The sequence below is a fragment of the Pituophis catenifer genome, unplaced genomic scaffold, assembly GCF_029215685.1.
Source record: "Pituophis catenifer annectens isolate HBS135680 unplaced genomic scaffold, rPitCat1.0.hap2 SCAF_9, whole genome shotgun sequence".
Taxonomy (NCBI): Eukaryota; Metazoa; Chordata; class Lepidosauria; order Squamata; family Colubridae; genus Pituophis; species Pituophis catenifer.
Window position 1 is genome coordinate 17,236,734 of NW_027256889.1, and position 25,236 is coordinate 17,261,969.

General features: G+C 43.2%; 1 protein-coding gene across 1 annotated transcript in view; it reads right to left on the reverse strand.

Annotated features, from left to right (window-relative positions):
• The window catches only part of RPS6KA1 (ribosomal protein S6 kinase A1), a 105,754-nt gene that overhangs the window by 18,899 nt on the left and 61,619 nt on the right, over positions 1–25,236 (reverse strand). The window contains exons 4-12 of the mRNA XM_070950168.1: positions 15,707–15,823; positions 15,484–15,565; positions 13,805–13,885; positions 11,452–11,531; positions 8,564–8,670; positions 8,191–8,228; positions 7,893–8,035; positions 2,400–2,470; positions 48–136 (exon numbers count right to left, since the gene is read on the reverse strand). Of these exons, the coding sequence (XP_070806269.1) occupies positions 48–136; positions 2,400–2,470; positions 7,893–8,035; positions 8,191–8,228; positions 8,564–8,670; positions 11,452–11,531; positions 13,805–13,885; positions 15,484–15,565; positions 15,707–15,823 (808 nt within the window). The remainder of the gene's footprint in view (positions 1–47; positions 137–2,399; positions 2,471–7,892; positions 8,036–8,190; positions 8,229–8,563; positions 8,671–11,451; positions 11,532–13,804; positions 13,886–15,483; positions 15,566–15,706; positions 15,824–25,236) is intronic.

The window sequence follows — 25,236 nt, forward strand, 5'->3', positions numbered from 1 at the left end:
GCACACCGCGAGGATGCTCAGATGCAAAACTAGCACAAGGGTCTTACCTAACCTGTTGATTGGGTTCCTCTTGAAAAGGGCTCGCAGAAGACTTTGGGCTTCACAGCTTAGAAATTGGGGCATGCCCAGCTTTGCTCTAAATGAAAAAGATACATATATATATATAGATATATGTGCAGAAGTGGACATGAGGCAGCAAAGGGGAGAAAACCCCTGCAGCACCCCCATTTTTCAACTTCCCAGTGACCTCTCTTGCTTTGAGGAGCAAAGCAATCACTTAGCACAAACGAGCCAAGAGGCTCCAAATGATATCCCTCAAAGGCAGGGGTGGGCTGCTGGGGGTTCGCAGAGGTTCGGGAGAACCTCTAGCTAAGATTCTGTGCAGTTTGGAGAACCCCCAAATCCCACTCCTGGCTGGCCCTCCCCACCCCGCCCCATCCCTCCCACGAGTCCCTACGCGGCCTGTTATGGATGCAGGTAAGTGCAGGGTGTGTGCGGAGACTCGGGGAGGGTGAAAAAATGGGCCTACTGGAAGTTTGGGAAGGCTGGAAACAGGCCTTCCAAGGGTCTCCTGAGTCTGGGGAGGCAGTTTTCGCCCTCCCGGAGGCTCGAGGAAAGCCTCCGGAGCCCGGAGAGGGCAAAAACGCCCCCCTCACCCACCATGGTGCAAGAGGCCAACTAGGCTACGCCCACCCAGCAACCAGGCAGGGAACCCCTTGCTAAAAATTTTGAAGCCCACCCCTGCTCAAAGGCTTGGTTTTTAAGGAATGCAAAGCAGAAGTCTCTATTTGTAACCCCTGGAACAATTTCATCTCTGAATCAAATGATGGTTTCCAACTGTATCAGAGCTTGGCAACTTTTGGGGCCCACCAGGAATTGTGAAAGCCTGTTTTTTAAATTTGCACGCACACAAAATCATATCCTGAAGTGGGGAGTTGATATAGGGCAAAGTGGCAGAACCCGAGAGTTAAAAGAGGGACCAGTTTAGAACCTCCACATAGCCACAAGTGTGTTTAAGTCCAACCTTCCTTGAATTCTGTTGATCCTTATCAAACTCCTAGCAGATGCTAACCATGAGTTGAGAATGATCCGGAATAGAGCAATAAATTAGTTGATTTGGACCTTCCTGTGTGGAGCTGGTCTTTCACATCTAACTTTTACCTATTCACCTAATGGCTTCCATGGCCAGGTGCATCCAGTTATAAAATAAATATTTATACAATAGAAACTGGTAGGGATGCTCACCATCCCCGTCTCTCACAACTCCAGCATGGTTTCTACCATCACTACATCTATGTCAACTTTTTCTTCTTCTCTGCCCCCATCCCACCCACCCCCAAAAAACCCCTCAAAGCATTGAGCTGAGGTCACTTTTCAATTTTACCTTCTACGATTGTCAATATAGTCTGGGAGATCCAGCACATTCTCAGAAACCAAAAAACGATGCTGGAAGGGTTTTGTAGCCTCACTTTAGTAAACGAATACATTCCATGAAATTTAAGTCAAGCACAGCAGAGTCTAGCAGATGCCCAGGCACAGGGGTGAAATCTAAAATTTGCAACTACCGGTTCTGTGGGCGTGGCTTTTTGGGGGGTGGGATTTGACTGGGTGGGCATGGCCAAGTTTTTTAAAAAAACTTTTAAAAGCATTTTTTTCTACAACCTTAAGAGGTTGCAGAAAAAAATGCTTTTAAAAGCCTCTGACGATCAGGCAACTCAGCTGGGATCGTTGGAGGCTTTTAAAGGCATTTTTTTTTCTACAACCTCCTTCGGCTGAAGAGGTTGTAGAAAAAATGCTTTTAAAAGCCTCTGACATCCCAGCTGAGCTGTGCAATGATCAGAGGCTTTTTTTTTTTACTTTTAAAAGCATTTTTTCAGCTGAAGAAGTTCTGGAAAAAATGCTTTTAAAAGTAAAAAAAAAAAACAGCCTCTGATGATTGCGTGGCTCAGCTGGGCATGGGGTGGGGGGCGCAAGGATTTTTGCTACCAGTTCTCCAAACCACCCGCCGCCATCGCTACCGGATCAGGCGATCCAGTCGGAACCGGGAGCATTTTACCCCTGCCCAGGCACACTGGCATCCATAAGCATCCTAATGCCTACGTTTCCTCCATGCTGCCATGGGGAAGGTGCCCGTGCATGTGTGGTGGAGCTGGGCTGGGGTGACGGTTGAGGTGCCCGCAGAGAGGGCTCACACGTGCCATAGGTCTGCCCTCACGACTATAGATCATAACATCTATTAAAGCTCAGAGGGACAACGAAGATCGGTGTCTGTGCATAAAACCACCAGATAACCTTATCGGCTTCTATCTCTTTCCAAAGAGAAACTTTCCAAAGCAATTGACTAACTAACGGTCAACCTGAGGCAAACCCTCCCCGGGGTCTGCAATGCTGAGACTTACTTAAGAATGAGCGTCATCGTTTCCTTCCTGTCCTTCCCTTGGAACGGCAAAGCCCCCGTCAGCATCTCAAACTGCAAAGAACAACACGGAAGAAAAACAATGAGCCCGGGAATTCCAACAGCAGCACTCCCCATCATTATTTTATTTAGACCACAGGCCATAAAATAATAGGGTTAGAAGGGACGTTGGAGGTCTTTTAGTCCAACTTCTGCTCAAGGAGGAGGCTCTAAACCAGGGGTCTCCAACCTTGGCAACTTTAAGCCTGGGGGACTTCAACTCCCAGAATTCCCCAGCCAGCTTTGCTGGCTGGGGAATTCTGGGAGTTGAAGTCCGCCAGGCTTAAAGTTGCCAAGGTTGGAGATAGTGGTGAAATCCAATTTTTTTTACTAACGGTTCTGTGGATGTGGCTTGGTGGGCGTGGCAGGGGTAGGACATTTGTTAACCTGATTATGCCCTATTTTGCGACCTTTCTTGCAGCACTTGCTAAGTGAATCGCTTCAGTTTTTAAGTTAGTAACACGGTTGTTAAGTGAATCTGGTTTCCCCCTTGACTTTGCTTGTCGGAAGGTCGCAAAAGCTGATCACATGAGCCCCCCCCCCAAAGATACTGCAACCGTCATTAATATGAGTCGCTTGCCAAGTGTCTGAATTTTGATTGCGTGACCGTAGGGATGCTTCAACGGTCTTAAGTGTGAAAAATGGTTGTAAGTCACTTTTTTTCAATGCCATTGTAATGTCGAACGGTCACTAAATGAACCATTGCAAGTTGTATTAAGGAGCTTGTTGCCCTCCATGGTTCAAATCAAATAGAAACTGATCGTTTTGAGCCAGGCCACTTTTACTTACAGATAATCGCCACAAGAGGGCAGCACATATTCAGCTAAAAACCATCCTTGTTTTGCATTGCAGGCGCTTTTACAAAGCCAAAGGATTTTAAAGCTCTGCTGCTTGAGCTGATTTCAGGGGTCTCAGGTGTGGTATGGAGCAGGGGTGGGTTCTAAATTTTTTTACTACCAGTCTGTGGGCGTGGCTTATTTAGTGGGTGTGGCTTGTGGGGTAATGTGACTGGGTGGGCGTGGCCAACTTTAAAAAAAACTTTTAAAAACATTTTTTCTACAACCTTAAGAGATTGCAGAAAAAACTGCTTTTAGAAGCCTCTGACGATCAGGCAAGTCAATTGAGATCGCCAGAGGCTTTTAAAGGCATTTTTTTTCCTACAACCTCTTCGGCTGAAGAGGTTGTAGAAAAAATGCTTGTAAAAGAGAGCCTGATGGCGCAGCAGACTAATAGCCTGTTATTAACATTCAGCTGCCTGCAATTACTGCAGGTTCGAATCTCCCCAGGCTCAAGATTGATTCAGCCTTCCATCCTTTCTAAGGTAGGTAAATTGAGGACCCAGTTTGTGGGGGCAATAAGCTGACTTTGTATAAATATACAAAAGTATGAAGGCTATTGCTTAACGCATTGTAAGCTGCCCTGAGTCTCCGGAAAAGGGCGGCATATAAATCAAATTTAAAAAAAAAAAGTAAAAAAAAAAGCCTCTGATGAGGTGGGGGGGTAAGCAAGCGGCGACCAGGCCAGGAACCGGTTTGGGGGTGTGGCCAGCCAATATTATTACCGGTTCTCCGAACTACTAATTTTTTTTACTACCGGTTCTTGCGAACCGGTGCGAACCGGGAGCAACTCACCACTGGTGTGCAGTAGGGGTCTCCAACCTTGACAACTTTAAGCCTGGTGGACTTCAACTCCCAGAATTCCCCAGCCAGCTTTGCTGGGGAATTCCGCCAGGCTTAAAGTTGCCAAGGTTGGAGACCCCATAGTGTGGAGGATCCCAGGGGGACCATCCAGAGGGTTTAGAAGGCTTCTGCTCAAGCTGCCTTATTGGAGCAGGATTTCCATGTTACTACCCAGGCCTGTTCTAATTTTTCATCAGTCTAGCTTCACTGGAAGTCATGCTCTTAATTTAGCGTTCCCCCTCAAGACAGAAGGGCAATGCCTTGTTTTTGTGGGGCATGGATTTTATGTCATTTATTAATTAAATTAAACTGCCGAAATGCTCTCGGCAGTTTGCACTAAAAACACACCGAAAAATACAAGTTAAATCAACACATGTGCAATTTTTTTTAAAAAAGCATTAAAAAAACATCATGTAAACTAGGCAGCTGCAAGGCAAGTCGTTCAAATGCTAAACCGAGATGAATTAAAGTACAATTAAAAGCCCATTAAGAAAGCTGGGAAAATAGCAAGGTCTTGACTTGGAGCCAGATGTGGTGAGTTGAGCCTCTTTCTGCGGAGGGAATTCCATAAATGGTGTCTCACCACCGAAAAAGCTCAGCGCCTTGTAGAGATCCACCTGACCTCCTTTGGGGAGGAGATTTGGAGGAAGGCCTCAAAAGCTGATCTTAAAGTCTGGGGCATTTCTCTCCCACTCCAGGATTACAGCCGGATCATTTCCTAGTGAAATATTAAGCTTGCAGGGTTGCTTGAAGCAGTTTATTCGGAGAAATTTCCTAGCTTGGAAAATTTGCAGGTGTGTAAACTTTACTTCCTAGAATTCCCCAACCAGTCCGGCCATTGCTGACAATTCTAGGAGCTACTCCAGACATCTGGAAGTTGCTAAAATTGGGAAATACTCATCAGAAGCCTGGACAACTTTCCTGAGGGCTCTTAAGATGATTACCTTTAACACGAGTGGTCCAGGGGTGAAATGCTCCCGGTTCAGACCAGATCGCCCGATCCAGTAGCGATAGCGGCGGGTGGTTCGGAGAACCGGTAGCAAAAATCCCTGCGCCCCCCCACCACCACCATGCCCAGCTGAGCCGCAGGATCATCAGAGGCTTTTTTTTTTACTTTTAAAAGCATTTTTTCTACAACCTCTTCTGTTGAAAAAATGCTTTTAAAAGTAAAAAAAAAAAGAGCCTCTGATGATCCTGCGGCTCAGCTGGGATCGTCAGAGGCTTTTCAAAGCATTTTTTTCTGCAACCTCTTGGCCGAAGAGGTGGTAAAAAAAATGCTTTGAAAAGTCTCTGATGATCCCAGCTGAGTTTCCTGATCTGCAGAGAGGTATTTTTAAAAAAGCCTCTCTGATGATCCCAGCTGAGTTTCCTGATCGGCAGAGGCTTTTCAAAGCATTAGAAAAAATGCTTTGAAAAGTTAAAAAAAACAAAAGTTGACCACGCCCACCCAGTCACATTAACCCCCCCCCCACCAAGCCACGCCCACAGAACCGGTAGTAACAAATTTTACATTTCACTCCTGGAGTGGTCATTTATAAACAAACACCACGACCTCATGTGGAATGCAGAGATGACCCATGCAACTGATTCACAAATTGCTATAGGTAGTCCTTGGCTTACAGAGCTAAGCAAAGTGGTTGTTAAGTGAGTTGCGCCTGATTTGGTGACCATTTTTTTTTGCCATGCTTGTTAAGTGATCCCTGCAGTTCAGTGAATCAAATCACATGGTTATTAAGTGAATCTAGCTTCCCTCACTGCTTGTCAGAGGCCTCCCAGGAAGGTCATAAATGGAGATGACATGACCCCTGCCCAGGATGCTGCAACCGTCATAAACACATGTTCGTGTGATCACGTGACAATCATAAGTGCGAGGACACAAGTCACTTTTTTCAGTGCAGTTATAACTTCAGTCGCTAAATGAATAACTTGAAGTTGAAGACTACCTGCATAAATACCTGTCTCTTGTTACAGCGCCTCAGAGCTTACTGAACTAAAATTTCCAATGTCTCTAGGAAAGATGGACAGCAAGGAGGCGGCTTTGGACTTTGACTGCCATTGGATGCCTACCAGTGGTGGGTTTCAATTTTTTTTACTACCGGTTCTGTGGGTGTGGCTTGGTGGGCGTGGCATGGCTTGGTGGGCGTGGCAGGGGAAGAATACTGTAAAATCTCCATTCTCACCCCAATCCAGGGGAAGGATACTGCAAAATCCCCATTTCCTCCCGATCAGCTGGGACTCAGGAGGCAGAGAATAGATGGGGGCGGGACCAGTCAGAGGTGGTATTTACTGATTCTCTGAACTACTCAAAATTTCCATTACCGGTTCTCCAGAATTGGTCAGAACCTGCTGAAACCCACCTCTGATGCCTGTGCCTGGCTTACAATTCAGTTAGCTCCATCATCTACCAGGAAGTTGGAAATAACAAGCATTAAAAAACTGCAAAGCCAAGACCAAAGAAATGCAGAATATTCGTGATAGTGATAGTAGTAAAAAGAAAAACAATCTGTTTATGCCCCCCATTGTATCATTACAAGCCCTACAGCAGAGATTTTTTTTGGTAATATATGGCCCGGCTTGCCTAGCAACTAACTGCCAAGGAATATTCAGAAAGGTTTCCATAGGTATTTTAACTAGCCAGTGACATGATAAATTTGGATTCCATTGACCATCCATTTGTCAAACCACTTAAAAGATTGACCAGCCAGCTCTGGGAAGTAGCAAATGCCTCTGCAATCTTTCCAGGGGGAAAAAAAGCCTCTTGTGACACTGATGAATGCTCCTATTGTTGACCAGTCGATGCTTGAGAAGATGAAAATTATGCAACTCTGCCCCACTTGGGCTGAAATCAATTTATTTGCAATCCGTTTCAGTCTGTTTCCCAACCTGGGTTTCATACCAAATTAGCTTGGGTCACCTTCCCTGAATAGTCTTCTTCGCCTCACTCTTTCTCGGCAAGCAGTGATCCAAGAGAGAGTCTGTGGCACCTGTGGTGGCCAAGTGCTAAGGCCCTCAGGGTTTCCTGAGACCCTCCCTCACTCTCATTATAATCTTCCTTCCTTCCTTCCTTTTCTTTTTCCTTCCTTCCTTCCTTTTCTTTTTCCTCCCCACTTCATTCTCCTTTCTTCTTCCTTCCCCTATTTTTCCTTCCTTGCTCTCTTCCCATCTTCCCTTCTTTGTCTTTGTCTTTGTCTTTCCCTTTCTCCTTTCTTGTCCCTTCTTGCATGCTCAAATGCAAAAGGGGAAACATTTATCCTTTTGTTTTGTTTTTAATTTGTTTTGATAGCCCTCTGCTAGCAAAAATGGAGCATGTGCCCCCCCCATGCCCCATTTTCACCCTGGCCAGCCTTTTGCAGCAAAAACGGAGCCTGGGGAGGGCCGTGTGCTGTCCCCCCTGGGCTCCATTTTCACTGGCAGGGGGCTGCAGGAGGCCAGTCAAGCCGAAAATAGGGCGTGGGGGGGGGGCGAGCTCCGTTTTCGCTAGCAGAGGCACCGCGGGCTGGTCCTTTGCTGTTTCCAGGCCAGTTCCACAGGCCAGATCTAAGCATCACATGAGCTGAATCTGGCCTGTAGGCCTTGATTTGACACCCCTGCCCTAGTGGCAATGGACAATCTCTAGAGTGGTCTTCTCTGATTCCAATGCCTTTGCTAATTGTACATTTAGCTTCATGGTTTCAACCAGCTATGAGACTATTTCTATGTCATCTTTTTACTAAAGACATGGATTGAGCCAGTAACAAACTGACAAGAGGCAACGGTACCATTAGGACTCCATAGGACCACCAGTCTGCGCTTTGGGTGTGGCCCTGGCGATTCACTACTTCTGGCGCCATGTACTCCACGGTTCCACAGAAAGAGTAGGCCTTCTTCTCGTGGTCAATGGCTTCTTTGCTTAAACCAAAGTCTACAAGAGAGACAAGGGTTGGGGAGGGGGAAAGGTAAATCGATGTTGGGGAATGAAGAGCAACAGAAAATAAGGGAAAGGAAACGTAGAAAGATAGGTGTTGGTTTTTTTTATCGAGTACAAGAAATATCAACAAGAAACAAGAGAGGCTGTACCTGTAAGTTTGATATGTCCTTCATCGTCTAGGAGAATACTGTGAAAGAAAAAAAAACACAACAGAACACAACAAATGAGCTAGAATAGCCGAAATAAAACCAGGAAGTAAACACAACTCAACAACTAAGTATCAACTAAATATTCCAAAGCAGAAGACGGAGCTTTGGGATAAGCAACATCCCATTATTAGCCATCAAACCTCAAAAATACACTTTTCCCAAAAAGGTTTCCACAATTTTGGCCACTACTGTATGTTGCTTGGATGAGTTAGTGATCCCTTGAGCGTCCACCGAGTGGGCCCATCCACAGAATTCGCCACCCAGTAAGATATCCAGGAGGAAGCCAGTCAGTGAGTTTCTAGCCTGTGCATACTTCTCTGGCTTGAGGTCCCTGTACACAATTCCCAAACGATGCAAGTGGCCGAGTCCTAGCGCCAGTTCTGCAAGGTAGAACTTCACATCTTCCTCTGTGAACATCACCTGAGAGGAGAAGAGAACTGCCAGTTCAGGTCAAGCGATACAGAAAAGAAAAACAAGGCTTTCTATATAGCAGGGGTCTCCAACCTTGGCAACTTTAAGACCTGTGGACTCCAACTCCCAGAATTCCTCAGCCAGCTTTGCTGGCTGAGGAATTCTGGAAGTTGAAGTCCACAGGTCTTAAAGTTGCCAAGGTTGGAGACCCCTGCTATCTACAGATAGTAGATGATAGTTTGAAGATACAATGGCACAGGAAAAAAGTGACTTATGACTGGTCCTCACACTTCTGATCATCGCAGCATCCCTCAGGCGCTTGGCAACTGACAGGTATTTATGTCGGTTGCAGCATCCCAGGTCACATGATTTTGCGATCTTCCCAGCGGGCTTCCAACAGGCAAAGTCAATGGGGAAAGCCGAATTTGCTTAAAGACTGCCTGATTCACTTAACAACTGCAATAATTGGTTTAATGACCATGGGGGGGGAAGGTCGTAGAATTGAGTGCGATTCATTTAACAACCAGCTTCCTTAGCAATGGAAATTCCGGCCCCAATTGTAGTCATAAGTGGAGGACTACCGGTACTCTGTGAGGGTGTTATCAGCCCTGAGGCCATTTTGGGAGCATCTTCAGGGCTGCCACAGCGAGGCTGGTTGGAGCTGTGGGAATGTGAGGGGGAAGATAAGAGATAGCTGAGGAGGATGTGTAGCCAAAATAACATTCTTTCCCATGGGAGCCAAGGACACTCTACCAGGTGTTGGAGGAGCATGGACAAGAGCCAGCCAGAGCTGGGACTGCGACCTGTTTGGGCCATGTGATGCAGAGGTGCTATTCAGCAGGTTCTGAGAGGTTCTGGAGAACCGCTAGCGGAAATTTTGAGTAGTTTGGAGAACCGGCAAATACCACCTCTGGCTGGCCCCAGAGTGGGGTGGGAATGGAGATTTTGCAATATCCTTCCCCCAGGAGTGGGGAGGGAGGGAATGGGGATTTCGCAGTCTCCTTCCCCTGGAGTGTGATGGGAATGGAGATTTTGCAGTATCCTTCCCCTGCCATGCCCACCAAGCCATGCCCAAAGAACTGGTAGTAAAAAAAAATTGAATTCCACCACTGAATTGTGATGGACTTGTGACCTGGGAGCACAAACTTGGGGTTTTGATTTGGGTGGGGAAAACTCCAGTCCTTCAGAGTCGAGTTTTCACCAGCTGTGGTAATATGACATTCCTAATAAATTCATGCTTTGAGGAAACTCTAGGCCTCATTGGTTTTGATTGCTTTGGGCCTGTTACTTGGAACCCTGACAGGCGTAGGGGCTTGCCTATGTGGGCAGGACCATATACAGGAAGGGTCAGAAAAGTCAAGATGGCAGCTGTGACTGGCGGAACAAAGCCCACTGCTTTCTTATTATACACATTGTAGAGTTGCAGTTCTTAGCACGACCTTCTTAACCCTGCATCTGTGACTATAAGGCTGTGGAATAAACAAGGACTCTGTACTCAGAGTTGTATTCTGCAGTGTAAGAATCCCTTTCCTCTTTTCTTTTAAAGACGTATGTGATGGAGCAGTGATTGGATTAACCACAAACCCCATTTCTCAGCAATGACTCTTTCAAAGCTCTCTTTTTGGATTGGGGGGGGGCAGGCTGAGAAGGGCAGAATTCTTAGAATACCAGCTATTTTCCGGCACACAAGCTCAACATTTCCATGCAACGCTTTTGTTGTTATAGAAACTGGGCTCTCTTTCACCAGAACCTGTGTCTTGCACTCAGGACCCATTGCCAGCGTGATTAATTTGAGAACCCATCCCACCCTTTCAAAGATCATCTCTTTTCTATCTGTTTTGTTAAAGGCAGGCGGTATACTCCCTTGCCTCTGCTTTGCAGGCAGGTCACAGAGAATGCATCAATTTTAAAAGCATTGTTGGAAGTTGCTAAGCAGCAGAAAGAAGGGGAAAACAGGGTAAAGAGAACAGAGTCTTTATTAAAAGCTGTTCTGGTTGTTCCCTAATACAAGTAGTCCCCAACTTACGACTGCATTCTGGGTGCTCAGCAATCAGCCCCTATTTATGTCTGTTGTAGCACCCCAAAATCATGTGACTGTGATTTATGATCTTTTTGACAGAAATCAGCATTTACTTTCAGTCCCAGGCTACAACTACCCCATAATAAATCATAGGCTCATTTCATGACCATGGTGTCAGGATTCCAAGTAATACACCCATAGTACACAGAACTCCAAGGCAGGTAAATTCCTCAAAGAACAGTTTTATTTGGATATATCATACTGGCACAGGCTGGTGAAAACCGATTCTGGATTCCCACGGTTTTCACCTAATTAAAAGTAAAAGTTTTCCTCCTTTCCCAAACAATCAGTCACATGGTCCAATCAAGGTGTTGTCCGGTTGCCTGGTAACTTCACTCCTCCTCTCTCCTGTGGGAATGACCTTGGTTCCCAGGAGAAAATATTTTGTTTTGGCTACAAACCCCCAGCTATCTCTATTCCCCCCTATCCCTCAGCTCCAGTGTGGCAACACTGAAGCCTCAAAATGGCCTCGGTCAGGTCCGTTTCAAAGTTGACACATGGTGTCCGCTTAATGACTTAAAAGGCTGTAAAATGGGCTGCCTGGGGAATTCTGGGAGCTGAAGTCTACTTCCTCTTAAAATTGCCAAGGCTATCGAACACTGCTTTAGGTCAATGATGCCAGTATCCTTACAAAATGTCTACATTGCAAATCCTACCTCCCAATATACGCTAAACATCCAGTAAGCCATGTAGCAGGCAAATACACTCACCTCTTTGGAAAGGCGCATGAAGAGGTCCCCTCCCCTGAGGAAATCGAGGATGAGGTACACTTTACCTTCTGTTTGGAAAGCTGAAATGCAAGGCAGAGATCAGCATTCAGGAAGATAAATCTAGCATCTACTTCTGTCCTACTATCATAGCACCATTGAGAGTGTCCTGACATACGGCATTCTTGCATGGTATGGGAGCAGCTCTGTAGCAGACAAAAAAGCTCTACAGAGAATCATTAAAACTGCTCAGAATATCATCAGACTCCAGCTACCAGCCCTGGATGACATCTTCGAATCTCGCTGTTTGAGAAAGTTGCATAACATTCTCAGAGACTCTTCCCATGCTGCTTACAATTTTTTTGGACTGTTGCCTTCTGGCAGAAGATACAGAACAATTAAAACTCAGACTACACGTTTTCTGAATAGTTTTTATTCCAGAGTTATAATTGCACTCAACAATGAACTAAAGGGCCATTGTCAGTGAGCGGTTGGACAGTATTACTTGGTCTGTTGTGTGGATGTTTGGGTGGTTGAGGGGTGGAGAATTGTGGTGGGTGGGAGTGTGTTTGGGGATTGTTATGTGTGTTGGACCTGGTCTTTGGGTGTTAAGTGAATTTCGTTGTCTGGGTATACTGTGTATACACATACAATGACAATAAAGTTATTTTATTTATATTTATTTATTCCCAACTAAACAAATGGGGCAGCCTTCTCAGTGGTGGCCATACATCATAGAAGCTGGGGAAGTCCGAATCTGCTAAACTTTGAGGCATTCTCCCCTAAACTGGATGGCTTCCAGACGTATCATCTTCAACTCCCCAAATTCTCAGAAATGCCTATGCTGACAGGGACGCTCTAGGAACTGAGGTTCATGGTGAAAATACATATGCAATGACATCCGTGATGACATACAGATAGTCCTTGACTTATGACCACAAATTGGAGCCAGAAACAAATGCAGTTGTTAAATTGTATTGTTCTGTTCTGTTACTTCTGTTCTATTTACACTCCTTTCGTTTCTTCCTTTTTATTTTTCTAAGCCCACCTAGAGTAGCCCGAGACAGATGGCAAATAAATTTAACAAATAAATACACGAGTCATCACATGACCACATCTGATTTTATGAACATTTTGCTGTGGTGGTTAAGCAAATCGCATGATGGTTAAGTAAACCTGGCTTCCCCTGTTGGCTTTGCTGATTGGAAGCCAGCTAGGAAACTTGCAAATGGTGATCGTGTCACCCTGAGACCATTGTAAATACAAGCCGATCACATGGGCGCAGGGGCGCTGCAACAGTCATAAGTGTGAGGACCATTCATAAGTCACCTTTTTTTCAGCATTGTTGTAATTTTGAACAGTTGCTAAAAGAATGGTTGTAAATCAAGGACTACCTGTACATAGAACGACATCATCATGCAAACAACATCATTATAAATTTGTGGTGCCTTTGGCAAGAACTTTAGCGTTAGTCTGGCAAGGTTATTCATGCTTGTGTCATTTGTTCCTCCTAATCCCACATCCTAAAATGCCCCATGTGTGCAGTTTCTTTTATACTTTTAATCTGCTTTTCATAAGAATATGTTTGAAACGTGTATTGCTTTGCATGGAAAAGTCCTAGAATATTAATTTAGTGCTTTTAAACTTCCTAAATTTTATTTCTAAAAATTGTACTGTGTTTCCCCAAAAAGAAGACCTTGTCTTGTATTTTTTTGAACCCCGAAATAAACGCTTGGCCTTATTTTTGGGGAGGTCTTATTATTTTGGGGCGCGTGGAGCAAGATGGGGCTCCTCTTGCCATCTTACCTGATTTCCAGCTCTGTGTTTACGTATTTTCGGGGAGGGCTTATTTTCGAGGGGAGATTTATTTTAGCCCATGCACTCAAAAGCCTGATTGGGCTTATTATCAGGGGATGTCTTATTTTTGGGGAAACACGGTATTAAAGTTCATGTGTACTTGCTTGAGCAGAAAAGCAGGGCACACTGATAGAAAACAACGCATACTGTAAATCAGAGGTCTCCAAACTTTTGGGCAACTTTAGATGAATGGATTTCAACTCCCAAGAATTCCCCAGCAGCTGAGGAATTCTGGGAGTTGAAGTCCACAAGTCTTAAAAGTTGCCACGGTTGGAGACCCCCTGCTGTAAATAAATAAATGCCTCATCCAGAAAACCAGCTGCATCTATGCTCATGCTATTTGAGAACTTTGAGTAATTATCTTTTCAGACACTGCTCAGTCTCTGCTACTTGGTAGGGTACAGACTCTGCTCTACCCTAACAAATAGCCTACAAAAAAGTCACTTGCCTGCGATTTACATTCCTTCCCCAAATCAAGATGATGGAGTCTTGTACTCACCATAATGGAGTTTCACGATGAACGGGTGGTTTACTTCAACGAGAATATCTCTTTCCATTTTGGTCCTCACACGATCACGCACTATCAACAGAGAAGAGCCCAATTCAGGTGCAGTAGATCTAAAAAAAGTGCACAGCACCAGCCCAAGACCCACATACAACCCAAAGCTGGCAACCTGTGAATCATGGGTGAATCACGGAGTCAATCATTGTTTAAAGGAACATTATCAAATACAGGCTAGAGCAGGAACCTCCAACTTGGCAACTTTAAGATTTGTGGACTTCAATTCCCAGAATTCAACCAGCATGGCTGGCTGGGGAATTCTGGGAGTTGAAGTCCACAAGTCTTAAAGTTGCTAAGTTTGGAGGCCCTTGGGCTAGAGGAAAACCAAATTAAAGAATGTCCCTCATTTTTTTTTTTTTTTACGTTCCTAATTTATGGCCGCATCTCTAACATTTGGAAGATAAATATGGAAACATTTTGGCCATAAATTAGGAACGTACTACCATATGTAGTACCACAACTGAGGACCCAGTTGTGGGGGCAATAAGCTGACTTTGTATAAATATACAAAAGGATGAAGGCTATTGCTGAGCACATTGTAAGCCGCCCTGAGTCTTCGGAGAAGGGCGGCATATAAATCAAATTAAAAAAAAAAAATGTGATGGACGTGCCCTAATGTAAAAAAATTCTGGTGTAAAATTAAGAGATGGCTGGAAGAAATTAAGCAACAAAAGATAAAACTCAAACCAGAGCTGTTCTTATTAGGAATATTAGACCCGAAAATGGAAAAAAAACTTGCAATATATAATACTACATATATTAACGGCAGCTAGGATTACCCTCGCACAAAATTGGAAACAGATAAATATACCATCAGAGGAAATAGTGATCAGAAAGATACTTTAATGTGCAGAAATGGACAAAAGGACTATAGAAATAAAAGAAAGAGAAGATTCGGATTACTATAAAGTGTGGAATAGAATGTATGAGTGGCTAGAAAACAGAAACCAAAATAAGAAATAGGAGTTTTAAACTAATTGATCAAACGAAAATTAAAGTTATTAAATACTGTCAAAGTTAAATTACTGATTATGTAAGTAAGTATAATGTAAATATGCATAGCTAGTACGGTTATAATAGCTTTTTAACATTGTTATAAAGGATAGAAAGGTAAAGTAGAAGAGCTAATTATAAATGCAGAATATATATGCCGATGTGGAAGGCTGTAAAAATATGATACATTGTTATGTTTGTCTTGTTTTTTACTGATTTTTCTGGGGTTTTTTTGTTCCTGTTTTTAAAGATGAAAAATGCTTAATAAAAACTATTTTTTTAAAAAAAATGTCCCTCATGGTTTTTTTTTTAAATTTGATTTATATGCCGCCCTTCTCCGGAGACTCAGGGCGGCTTACAATGCGTTAAGCAATAGCCTTCATACTTTTTGTATATTTATACAAAGTCAGCTTATTGCCCCCACAAACTGGGTCCTCATTTAACCTACCTTAGAAAGGATGGAAGGCTGAGTCAACCTTGAGCCTTGGAGAGATTCGAACCTGCAGAAATTGCAGGCAGCTGTGTTATTAACAGGGTGCATTAAACCACTGTACTACCAAGGCTCTTGGTTGTATTCTGCTGGCCAATAGTTTTAGATTCATAATCATGTAGGATCACCTCACCTTTCAGAGTTGCCTTCTTGAGGACCTTCATGGCGTAGAGGTGGCCGTTATCTGGCGGGCTGATTTTTCTGACAAGAAAGACCTGTGCAGAAAAGGTCTAGGTGAGAAACAGCAACACATCTAGCAGAATTTTGGGGGGGAAACAGAAACGGGAAGTAGTTTTGGAACTATGTCATGTAAACACACACACAGTTTACATTAACTATGAAATATATAGCCTCACCTTGCCAAAGGAGCCTTGTCCAAGAACTTTAAGGAGCTCAAACTGAGATGGGTCGGCCTTCTCGGAACCTTCTTTCACAAGATATGTGATTGTATATTCTTGGACAGAACCTTCATTCTGAATGTGAAGGAAGAAAAAAGAAAGCAAAAAACAGGGTAAGCAAGGCACACGTAACTGCAAATAGAAAGATGCACATTGGCTCCAAGTTTACAAAAAGTCCGCAAATTCTCATGACCCTAAAAATCAATCAGATGTTAGTAACAATACTTACTTTTGTAGGCTTGTAGTGGATTGATTGAACTTGTGCGTATGATAACGCTTTACACTATTACACTAAGTAATAGTGTAATGTATTACACTACGCTTTACATTTGTTCCTTCCATTTCCCCACATCAGAGAGGCAGAGGAACAGGAGCCTGTTCCTAGTGCGCGCATGCGCAGAGCTACCAGAAGGCAAGAACAGTTAAAACAAAAAGGACGACTCGGGAGTAAGGCCTGGAAATGATTGGCCCCTCCCATAAGGTTTAAAAGAGGAGCAAAGGTACGTGGGACCTTTGCAGGAAAGCAATGTTGTTAATTCTGTTCCCAGTCGGCATCTCTGTTTGATTCTGGACTCCGTGTGGCTTTGCCAAGTAGGTCTTTGGCAGCGTATCAAGGGGAATAAAGGTTTGTGATTATCCTGAAGGACTCCTCCCGAAGAACTTTTTGCAACTAATTAGGACTCAGATGTGAATGAACGTAATTCACAGCTGTTGCAATAAAAGCGGTTTTTGGGACTACTCGTGTGTTTTTAATGACTCAGGAAGCCTAGATCACAACACAAAGTTTTTTTAAAAAGTCAATATTCTTCCTTTCCTGCTTGTTCAAAATCTAACTTTCACTTCCAGTTGAATGTCACAACTCAAAACAGATGCCACCATGATTATGATCTTTGAAGGTACAGCTGCATCACAGCATCTAAGTATCTTCCCCAAGGACTTCATGGTTATCCTTTCAAGGGCTAGAGCGTGGGTAAAGCTTAAGAAAGATGATCTTGATGAAAATATGGAACAGCCATTTTCTACATTTTTTAAAAAAATCCAGAGCAACAACATAACATTCAGAAGCAGGTCAAGCAGAGGCCTCCATGATTTACTGGAGTATGAAAAAGGGAAGAAGGTATAGCATAATTAGACTTACAAGGTTCTGCTATTACAGCAAATGTTACCGTAATAAAGATAATTTTAGTCTTCCTGTGGAGTTGATTTCCTGGTCTGGTCTATTAGTGGGTAGACTAACAATCTGTGTCATATTTCTTGACTGATGGTTCTTTACCGTGGATAGTTGGTCCTAAAAGACAGAAGTTATCTACCAGTCCAATATCCTAACTTTCAATGCTAGGGCTGGTTGCTGGACCTGTTGATCAATTGGGGTTTCTTTATATTTAATCTTAACTTCAGAAACTGAAGGCTTGATATTTGGCTGCTTAAGTGTAAGCAATTCGAACTAATGCCATCAAGGCCACAATTGAAAAATCATTCAAATGATTCAAAGTGCAGATTGTGCAAGGCACAGAAGAAACAGAAGATCATATACTCAGCTTGTGTAAAATCATCACACAAACTGATTATAAACAAGCCAAAATGATTCATTGGAACATCTGTAAAAATTATCATGTGCCAGTAATGAAAAAGTGGTAAGAACACAGAGTTGGAAAAGCAGTTGAAAATGAGTAAATTAAAAATATTGTAGGATTTACAAATATAAACTGACAAAAACTTGGCTCATCATAACTGATCAGTTGTGGCTGAGAAGAAGAAAGTGTGGATAATTGATGTGGCAACACCAAGAGATAGTAGAACAGAAGACAAAGAATTACAAGAAGAAGAAGAGAAAAGGTTGTGGTAAAACAAAGAAGAGGAAATGGTAAAAGAGCAGCCCCGAACAAATAAAAATGAAAGTTAAAGGATAAGGTGAATGATTAATGATTAATGATGGATAAGAGTATACTTAAATATGTTTATGAGAAATAATAATAAAAAATCTTATGTAAAAAAAAAAAGAATTAGAGAAGATTACGAAGTTCTGAAAATTGAAAGATTATAGTATAAAAACCAACTGTGGTACTCCCAGTGGTTATTGGCACATTGAAGGACCTACAAATATTGGATGGTGCGCAGAAAATCTGCATATTGGCAAAATTTCCACCTGTCAGTTACAAAAAGCCACACCGCTTGAATCTGCACGTACGCTTTATACCAATTCACTGTAACATCCTAGGTTCTTAGGAAGAGCTCAATGCATATGAAGGGCAACCCTAGCTAAAGAACTGACAGCTGTATATAATAATAATTTTTACTATTATTATATTATATGCAGTAGGACTGCAAGCTACTTAATGCTGTCTGATAACTGGAAGAGCATATAAATGTAGAAAAATAAATGAAATTGTGGCATTCTTGCTTGGAACGTTTTATCCATGAAAAGCCAGAAAGAAAATTTAGAAATGAAGGAGCCTCGGCATCTGATAGAGACCTAGATTTAACCATGTTTTATGCCCCTCCGGTTTTTTATTGGCTTGTATCCTAAAAGCTGAGGGGGGAGAGGGTGAATCCCTTCTCCTTCTTTCTCTTTTTAAACCACATTTATGCTTATCTAGTGCAGGGTCTCTAAACTCTGTGCTGGCTGGGGAATTCTGGGAGTTGAAGTCCACAAGCCTTAAAGTTGCCAAGTTTGGAGACCTCTGATCCAATGAACAGTAATGATGCAGATGGGCTTTCTGGCCTTTTGATGTCTTTAATAACATCATTCCCAACCCTGGAGCTCCACAGAAGTGTGCATTTTGTATACATACAAACGTATCTTCATATCAGCTCATGCATCTGGCAAAGCAAACAATATACTGGCAACCCTATGAGTCTTGAAGCTCCTGCTGCCTTGATCCACACAGTCGACAAGTTGCCAGATCCACAGCTTGATCACTTGCAAGCATTTGCTCTTTTCATCCGATCCCATATGTGTGTTTCCCGCTTCCTATTCCCCACTCAAAACATCACTCTTTTCTTTTTGCCATCTTCTTCTCATCCCTTTGGGTGGGTGAATGTTTATGCCATCTAAATTACCCACTGTATCGCAAACACAGGCTCGAGTTTGTTGCAAAACACAGTTTCTGTGGCTGGCACAAACACCACAGGCATCCTGCCAGCTTCCCCAAACCATCTGTTCAGCCTCCTGAGCTGTTCAGTAGACCCCCACACACATTCACCCCCTCCCCTCCGTCTCTTGGAAGCCTTTGGCCCAGCAATCCTTCCTCTCTGCTTGGGGGAGATTGAGACGGTGCCAGTGCTTGCAACTGGCACAAATGCCTTGCCTAGAATCAGATCCCAGTCAAAAACATGCTTCCTAGTAGAATCCTCAGAAGGAGTAAGTAACCACAAGCTACACTCAAGAAGTTGGGGAGGGGGACAGTTTTGCTAATGACCAAAAGGCTGGTGAACACTTTCCCAAATACCATTTATAAAAGTCCTGGGAAGTGTGGAAATGTTGGATCAGATCCAGGTAGACCCAGGTTCAATTCCAGCATTAGCCAAGAAGTTCCCCAGGATTTAGGGCCAATTATGTTTTCTCAGCCCAATCTGACTCATAGGATGGTGGTTATGGAGGAAAAACTGATGGATGGTTTGTTTGTTGCCTTGAGTTGCAGGAGGAAAGGCAGGGTATATATCTAACTATGATTACTATAATAGAAAAAGAAAAGAAAAACTCTAAGGAACTTAGAAATGGTTCTGCTAGGTCAACAAAGATTGCTCTAATTCAGCATTTTTCAGAGAATCAGAGATTTAGAAAGGCCATTGGAGGTGCCTTCTGTTCTGGGCAGAAATCTGAATTGAGGCATTCCTAAGAAATACTGTATCTCTAGAAATCTCACAGGGAGGATGTGAAATTAAGAATTCATTCCCAAAGTGATAATACTGTCTGTAATCATGTCAACATCTAACTATCATGACTAATCAGCTGCTTATGGATTATTACTCAGATGCCAAATCATTGTTTATTTGACTTTCTTGAGCAAGCTAGAGTCAACCTTGAGGTTGATCAAGGCTTGTTTGACCAATTCCTGGTATTGTTCCCTTCATATTTTTTGTTACTTTTATTTTATCTCCCTCTGAATTGATTAGAGGCTTAGACAGGGAACAAACCAGAAAACTAAAGCATGACATCACTACTCCATTACGTCATTGCTCCTATCGGTAAGTCAATAACAACATATGATGCCAAACTGTGGTTAGCTGTCATGGAAATAAACCATAATATAATCACTGATTTTCTTCTCATATTACACTAAGCCAAAACCAAACTATATAATTTAATCTGTATTTACTATCAAGTCATACCCTATCTAGGAAAGTATTAACTAGAACAGGGGTCTCCAATATTGGCAAAGCTGGCTGAGGAATTCTGGGAGTTGAAGTCCACAAGTCTTAAAGTTGCCAAGTTTGGAGACCCCTGAATTAGAATACTCTTTAACCCTAGCATCTTCTGGAGATGTAGACTACAATGCTCAGAATCCTGAAAGCTGGCTATACTTTGTTGAAGTATTCTGGTGGCTGAAGTCCACTCAACTAGAGGGTTTCCAGACTGGGACAAAGGAATTCTAGTTTTTGGCAGAAAATAACTCTTTCCCAACCTTTGTCTGAGGTCATTGCGGACAGTGAATGTTGGCTGCATTTCTGCAGAAATGTCCCTGGGAACACAGAAAAAAGCTTCCTTATGCAAGCTATTGTGATAATTTCCAGAAACATGATGTGTGTAAGCCATCCCAGGAGTTCATCCAGGTCAAGATGAACTGGCTGGGGAATTCTGGGAGCTGAAGTCCACAAGTCTTAAAGTTGTCAAGGTTGGAGACCCCTGATCTACAGTATTCCATCTTCCCCAGCTAACATCCTCTGTTAGACTATAACTCTCGTCATTTGTCCAGCCACCGTCAACTAATTTAGGAATGAAGGCAGCTGCCATCAGATATATCCAGATGGCAGCAGGATGAAGCAGTCTCACCCATATTCAATCCAGAAAATTTTACAGTCTCACTTGAAGGGGCCAAGGACTGCTTTGCCTGTGAGCTTTGCCCTTTCCCACTTCAACAGGCACAGCCTCTTCAATCAGGTAGCCTTAGTCTACTCTTATGGCTATTCAAGCTTCTTTCATTGCCTGTCTTCAATCACTTTTGTTTGTCTCACAAGATTGGACAGGGTGGAGGTTTCCATGCCTCCTCTATTAAACAAGAACTGAGCCTTACGAAACCAACTAGCAGATGTTTTTTTGTTGGATGCCGTTCTGGTAAAGTCGTATTATTTTTAACATGACTAATTTCCATATATCTAGTTTAACATAGTTGAGAGACAAATTATGTTTACTGAAAGTGTTCTGCCACAATCCAACAAAACTTTATTAAATATCTACAGACTCTTCACATCCTGGACATAAATTGTTTCAACTTCTACCCTCAAAAAGACGCTATAGGGCACTGCACACCAAAACAACTAAGACACAAGGACAGTTTTTTCCCCGAATGCCATCACTCTGCTTAACAACTAACTCCCACATCACTGTCAAATAATTTACTAAGACTGTATTACTATTATTCTTCTCTTCCTTCCTAGTATCTCTCTCTTCCCACTTATTACTATAACCATGTTGCTTGTATCTTTCAATTTATATTGTTTTTGTTTCCTAGTACAATTTGATAGCTTATTAGTAACCTTGACTATCACTAAGTATTGTATCTTTTTATTCTTGATGAATGTATTTTATTCTCCTTATGTACACTGAGAGCGTATGCACCAAAGACAAATTCCTTGTGTGTCCAATCACACTTGGCCAATAAAGAGTTCTATTCTATTCTATTCTATTCTATTCTATTCTATTCTATTCTATTCTATTCTATTCTATTCTATTCTATTCTATTCTATTCTATTCTATTCTATTCTATTCTTAAAACAAACTACAATAGCTTGGAATTACAGTAAGGACTTTCCTGGAGCAAATTCTAAACTTCCTTATCATACTAAGTCAAGGTCACATGGAATGAATTCTGTAGCGATCTATCAGTCACAATCAATCAGATCGACACATGTACAGTATAAACTAGCTGCTTCATTGCTCAATGCCTATTTCACAGCAATCTTCCCAGACTGGCAATTGCCCCTGGGAAAGGCTAGATAAGGTTCAACAGCATCCAAGAGGGTGTAGAATTTGCCCTCTTGTCTCTACTTAACGATTCCAGACTGATTCCCCGCTTGACCCCTCCTCCCAACTGGGACAGTCTCTCTAGTGGCCCATCCAGCCCAACTGTTCACCTAGAATGAAACTTTTGGCTATGTTCCTCACCACTACAGCTTTTTCGCAGGCTGGTATCCTTCTACTGCACTAGTGGAAAAGTCCCATAATTTCAACCCACTTTAGCTAAAGGGCAGCAATTGTAAAAGCTATGGGTCAAGATACCCAGAAGCACGCCAGCCTGGAGAAAGCTGAAATAAAGACCCTCCTATGCAGCTGAGAGAACTACCCAGAAGATTTTTTTTCCAAGCCACCCCACCATTCATCCCTGAAGCTGCCTTGTTGCCCCAACTCATGAGTAAACAAGCAGACATGCGTAGTCAGAGAGAAGCTGGCCTGCACTACTAACCGGGTTACTAGCAGAAATCAAGGGCAGATTGCAGGCTTCGGCACGCCGTTTCCCCAGAGCCAACTGCGTGAGGAAGGCAAAGAGGCAAGGAAGCTTGAGCTGCTTAGCCATTTCCACTGTCCCATCCTGGTCAAAACAGCCCATCTCCAGCTGCAAGATCTCTACAGGAACATGGTTGAAGGCAACAGGCACACCATCCGATCAGGCACACTTGATTTCACAGAGGACCAGCTCCCACCATAAAAGCAAACCCACCGGAAGTGCGGAGGCTGCTTAGCTCTTAAATGCAAAGAAGGTTAAAACAAGGCTTCCTGCTTGCACCTTTTCTATACCGCGGGTTGTGGTATGTAAACTTCAAACACTTCAACTCTCTCACGTCCCAGTTTTATTTTTTATTTAAGACCAAGCTTCTACCCACAACTTCAGCGATTTTGCTCCCTGAAAGAGTTTATTTCCTCTCTAATAACAGCAAGGTTTAGTCATTCATTTCAGGATTAGGCAATGGGATAAACTTTGGCAGTGGTTTAATCTCTGAGCTTGCTGTTTAGCTCTTGAACGTTTCGCCACCAGGCTGGGTATTGTCATCAGTGGGACTTGTGGTCGAAGTGTCTTGTTCTACTCCTCTTTAGCTTATATATGTCTTGTGTGGCAGAGTGGTCAGTTGGTCACATGACTGGCTTTTCGTTTGATGCTTTATTTAAATTCTGAGAAGTTGTTGATTGGTCGTTCGAATGGCCCAATTTCTTACATGTTCATATGCTGGATCTAAGTCAATATGCTTGTTAATTGGGATGCTAAATGGGATCCGGTCCACAATAGAAAGCGTCCTCATTTATTGAATCACATTATGGCATGCCGGTTTGACAGCTGTGGACACCACAGAAGGTGGTTTTGAGCACAGCACAAAACATCGTGGACTGTCCCCTGATACCACTAGATGAGACCGCTAGGGTTTGCTGCCTTAGAAGAGTGAGGAAAATCCTCAGGGATGACTCACACCCTGGTCACCACTTCTTTATCCTCCTACCATCGAGAAGGAGATATAGAAGCATAATAGCCAGCCGCACAAACAGGCTGAAGGACAGTTTTTATCCGTGGGTTGTCAAGACTCCTGAATGCGAAATAACATCACATCTATGTAGTATGATGGACTTGCAGGGCTGGCGCAACGTGTAACATGTTCACACTGGTGCATTAGGACTGTGTGTTTGTTAATATGATTTATTGGGTTAGGGATTTTATTGTGTTGAGGGGGTGCACTGAGGGAGCTCAACCAATCTCCTCTTACATATGTTGTGCACTGACAATAAAGGTTTGATTTGATTTGATTTGATGAACTGTTATGATGGAATGGAAGTCAAAGTCGTCTACTCTAGCTCCATTTTAATTGGGTTTTTTTTCCCTTTTAAATACCAAAGCATGGGAAGTTGACATGCAACAAAGTAATGTGACAGGCAACCACAAGCATCCTGTATGTGCTAAATTGACTGCCTGAGATTGTTCCAATGGCACTTGGCATTAGAACAGGTGATTTCTGGTTGACACAGTTTTTTCCTTTTTTTTTTTTTTAAAGCATGTAAGTGGTACTGAAAACTCTCTGAGGGCCTCAATTGTTGTTCTCAAGAATGCTTCTTCCCTTCCCCCATGGCCACAGAAACATCTGCAGAAATAAAAATAATACAAATAGGGAACCATGGCAGGATAGACCAAACATGGGCAGATCATTCAACTTCTTGGGAACTCCAGTTTCCCCTTTGCTCTTTTAAAAGAAGTCTTTTTCTATTTGTCGATTGAAGAAACTAAGCTTAAAATAATGTGGGCAAGACCTGGAGTTCTTCCAGAACTAAGGTAAACTGCCCCTGACTGCTTCTGTGTATCTTTTCAACCTTAATCCCGGTTTTTAAAGGAAAGAAGGAAACATGGAAGGAGGCGTGGGTGGGCAGGAGATGGACACAAGAGGAGGAAGTTCACATGAGAGCCTCCCCACAAAATTCTGTGCTGTCCTTGATGCTCTCTGAGCTTGGTGGCCATCAGGCTCAGAGCTCAGAGGGTACCAAGGACCCCACAGTTCAACCCTGAACTACAAATATTCTCTTCTATGGGTACCATAATATTATGTTGTGGAGTAGGCTCATTGGATGCTCCCAAAAACATCTCAGGAACCAGAAATACAACATTATATCTTGGCACATCTAGATCAGTATATAGGAAATATGGCTGGGGAACGGAGGCAAAGAACAGCTCTGGATATCTTAGAACAGTGATGGCTAACCTTTTCTGGATCAAGTGCCCAAAGCGTGCGACCAAACCCCCAAAATGTAATGTGCATGCAGCCCCCCGCCTGCACGCACAGTCCCCACACACGTGCCCCGCCCCCGCACATGCGCCCCTACCCGTGCCCTGCCCCCCACGCATGCACAGCAGAGACACGATGACAAGCTGGCCAGCAGGAGGCATGCGCGCATGTGCGGCAGAGCTGAACTGGGGTGATGGCTTGCATGCCCACAGAGAGGGCATTGCATGCCACCTGTGGCACATATGCCATAGGTTCACCATAATGGTCTTAGAACAATTTCATGTTTCAGCTTTCAGGGTTCTTCTCCTATGCCTATTTTTGGGCCCTTGGAGACCCTGGTCTATAGTTCAGTTATTTGAATGCTAAGTTTTGAATACTAAGATATCCATCATGCATTGTTTATCTGTGGATGAGAGGGCTGATCTGGCCATGCATAACTGAGACCTAGTTGAAAACAGAATGAAGGATTCAACTTTCACAGATGTGCCATCCTGTTGTGGCCCACCAGTGGCCAGCAGAGCTGGCAGCAGATTCGGACAGTGAGGAGGTTGGGGAGGAATGTGAGCCAG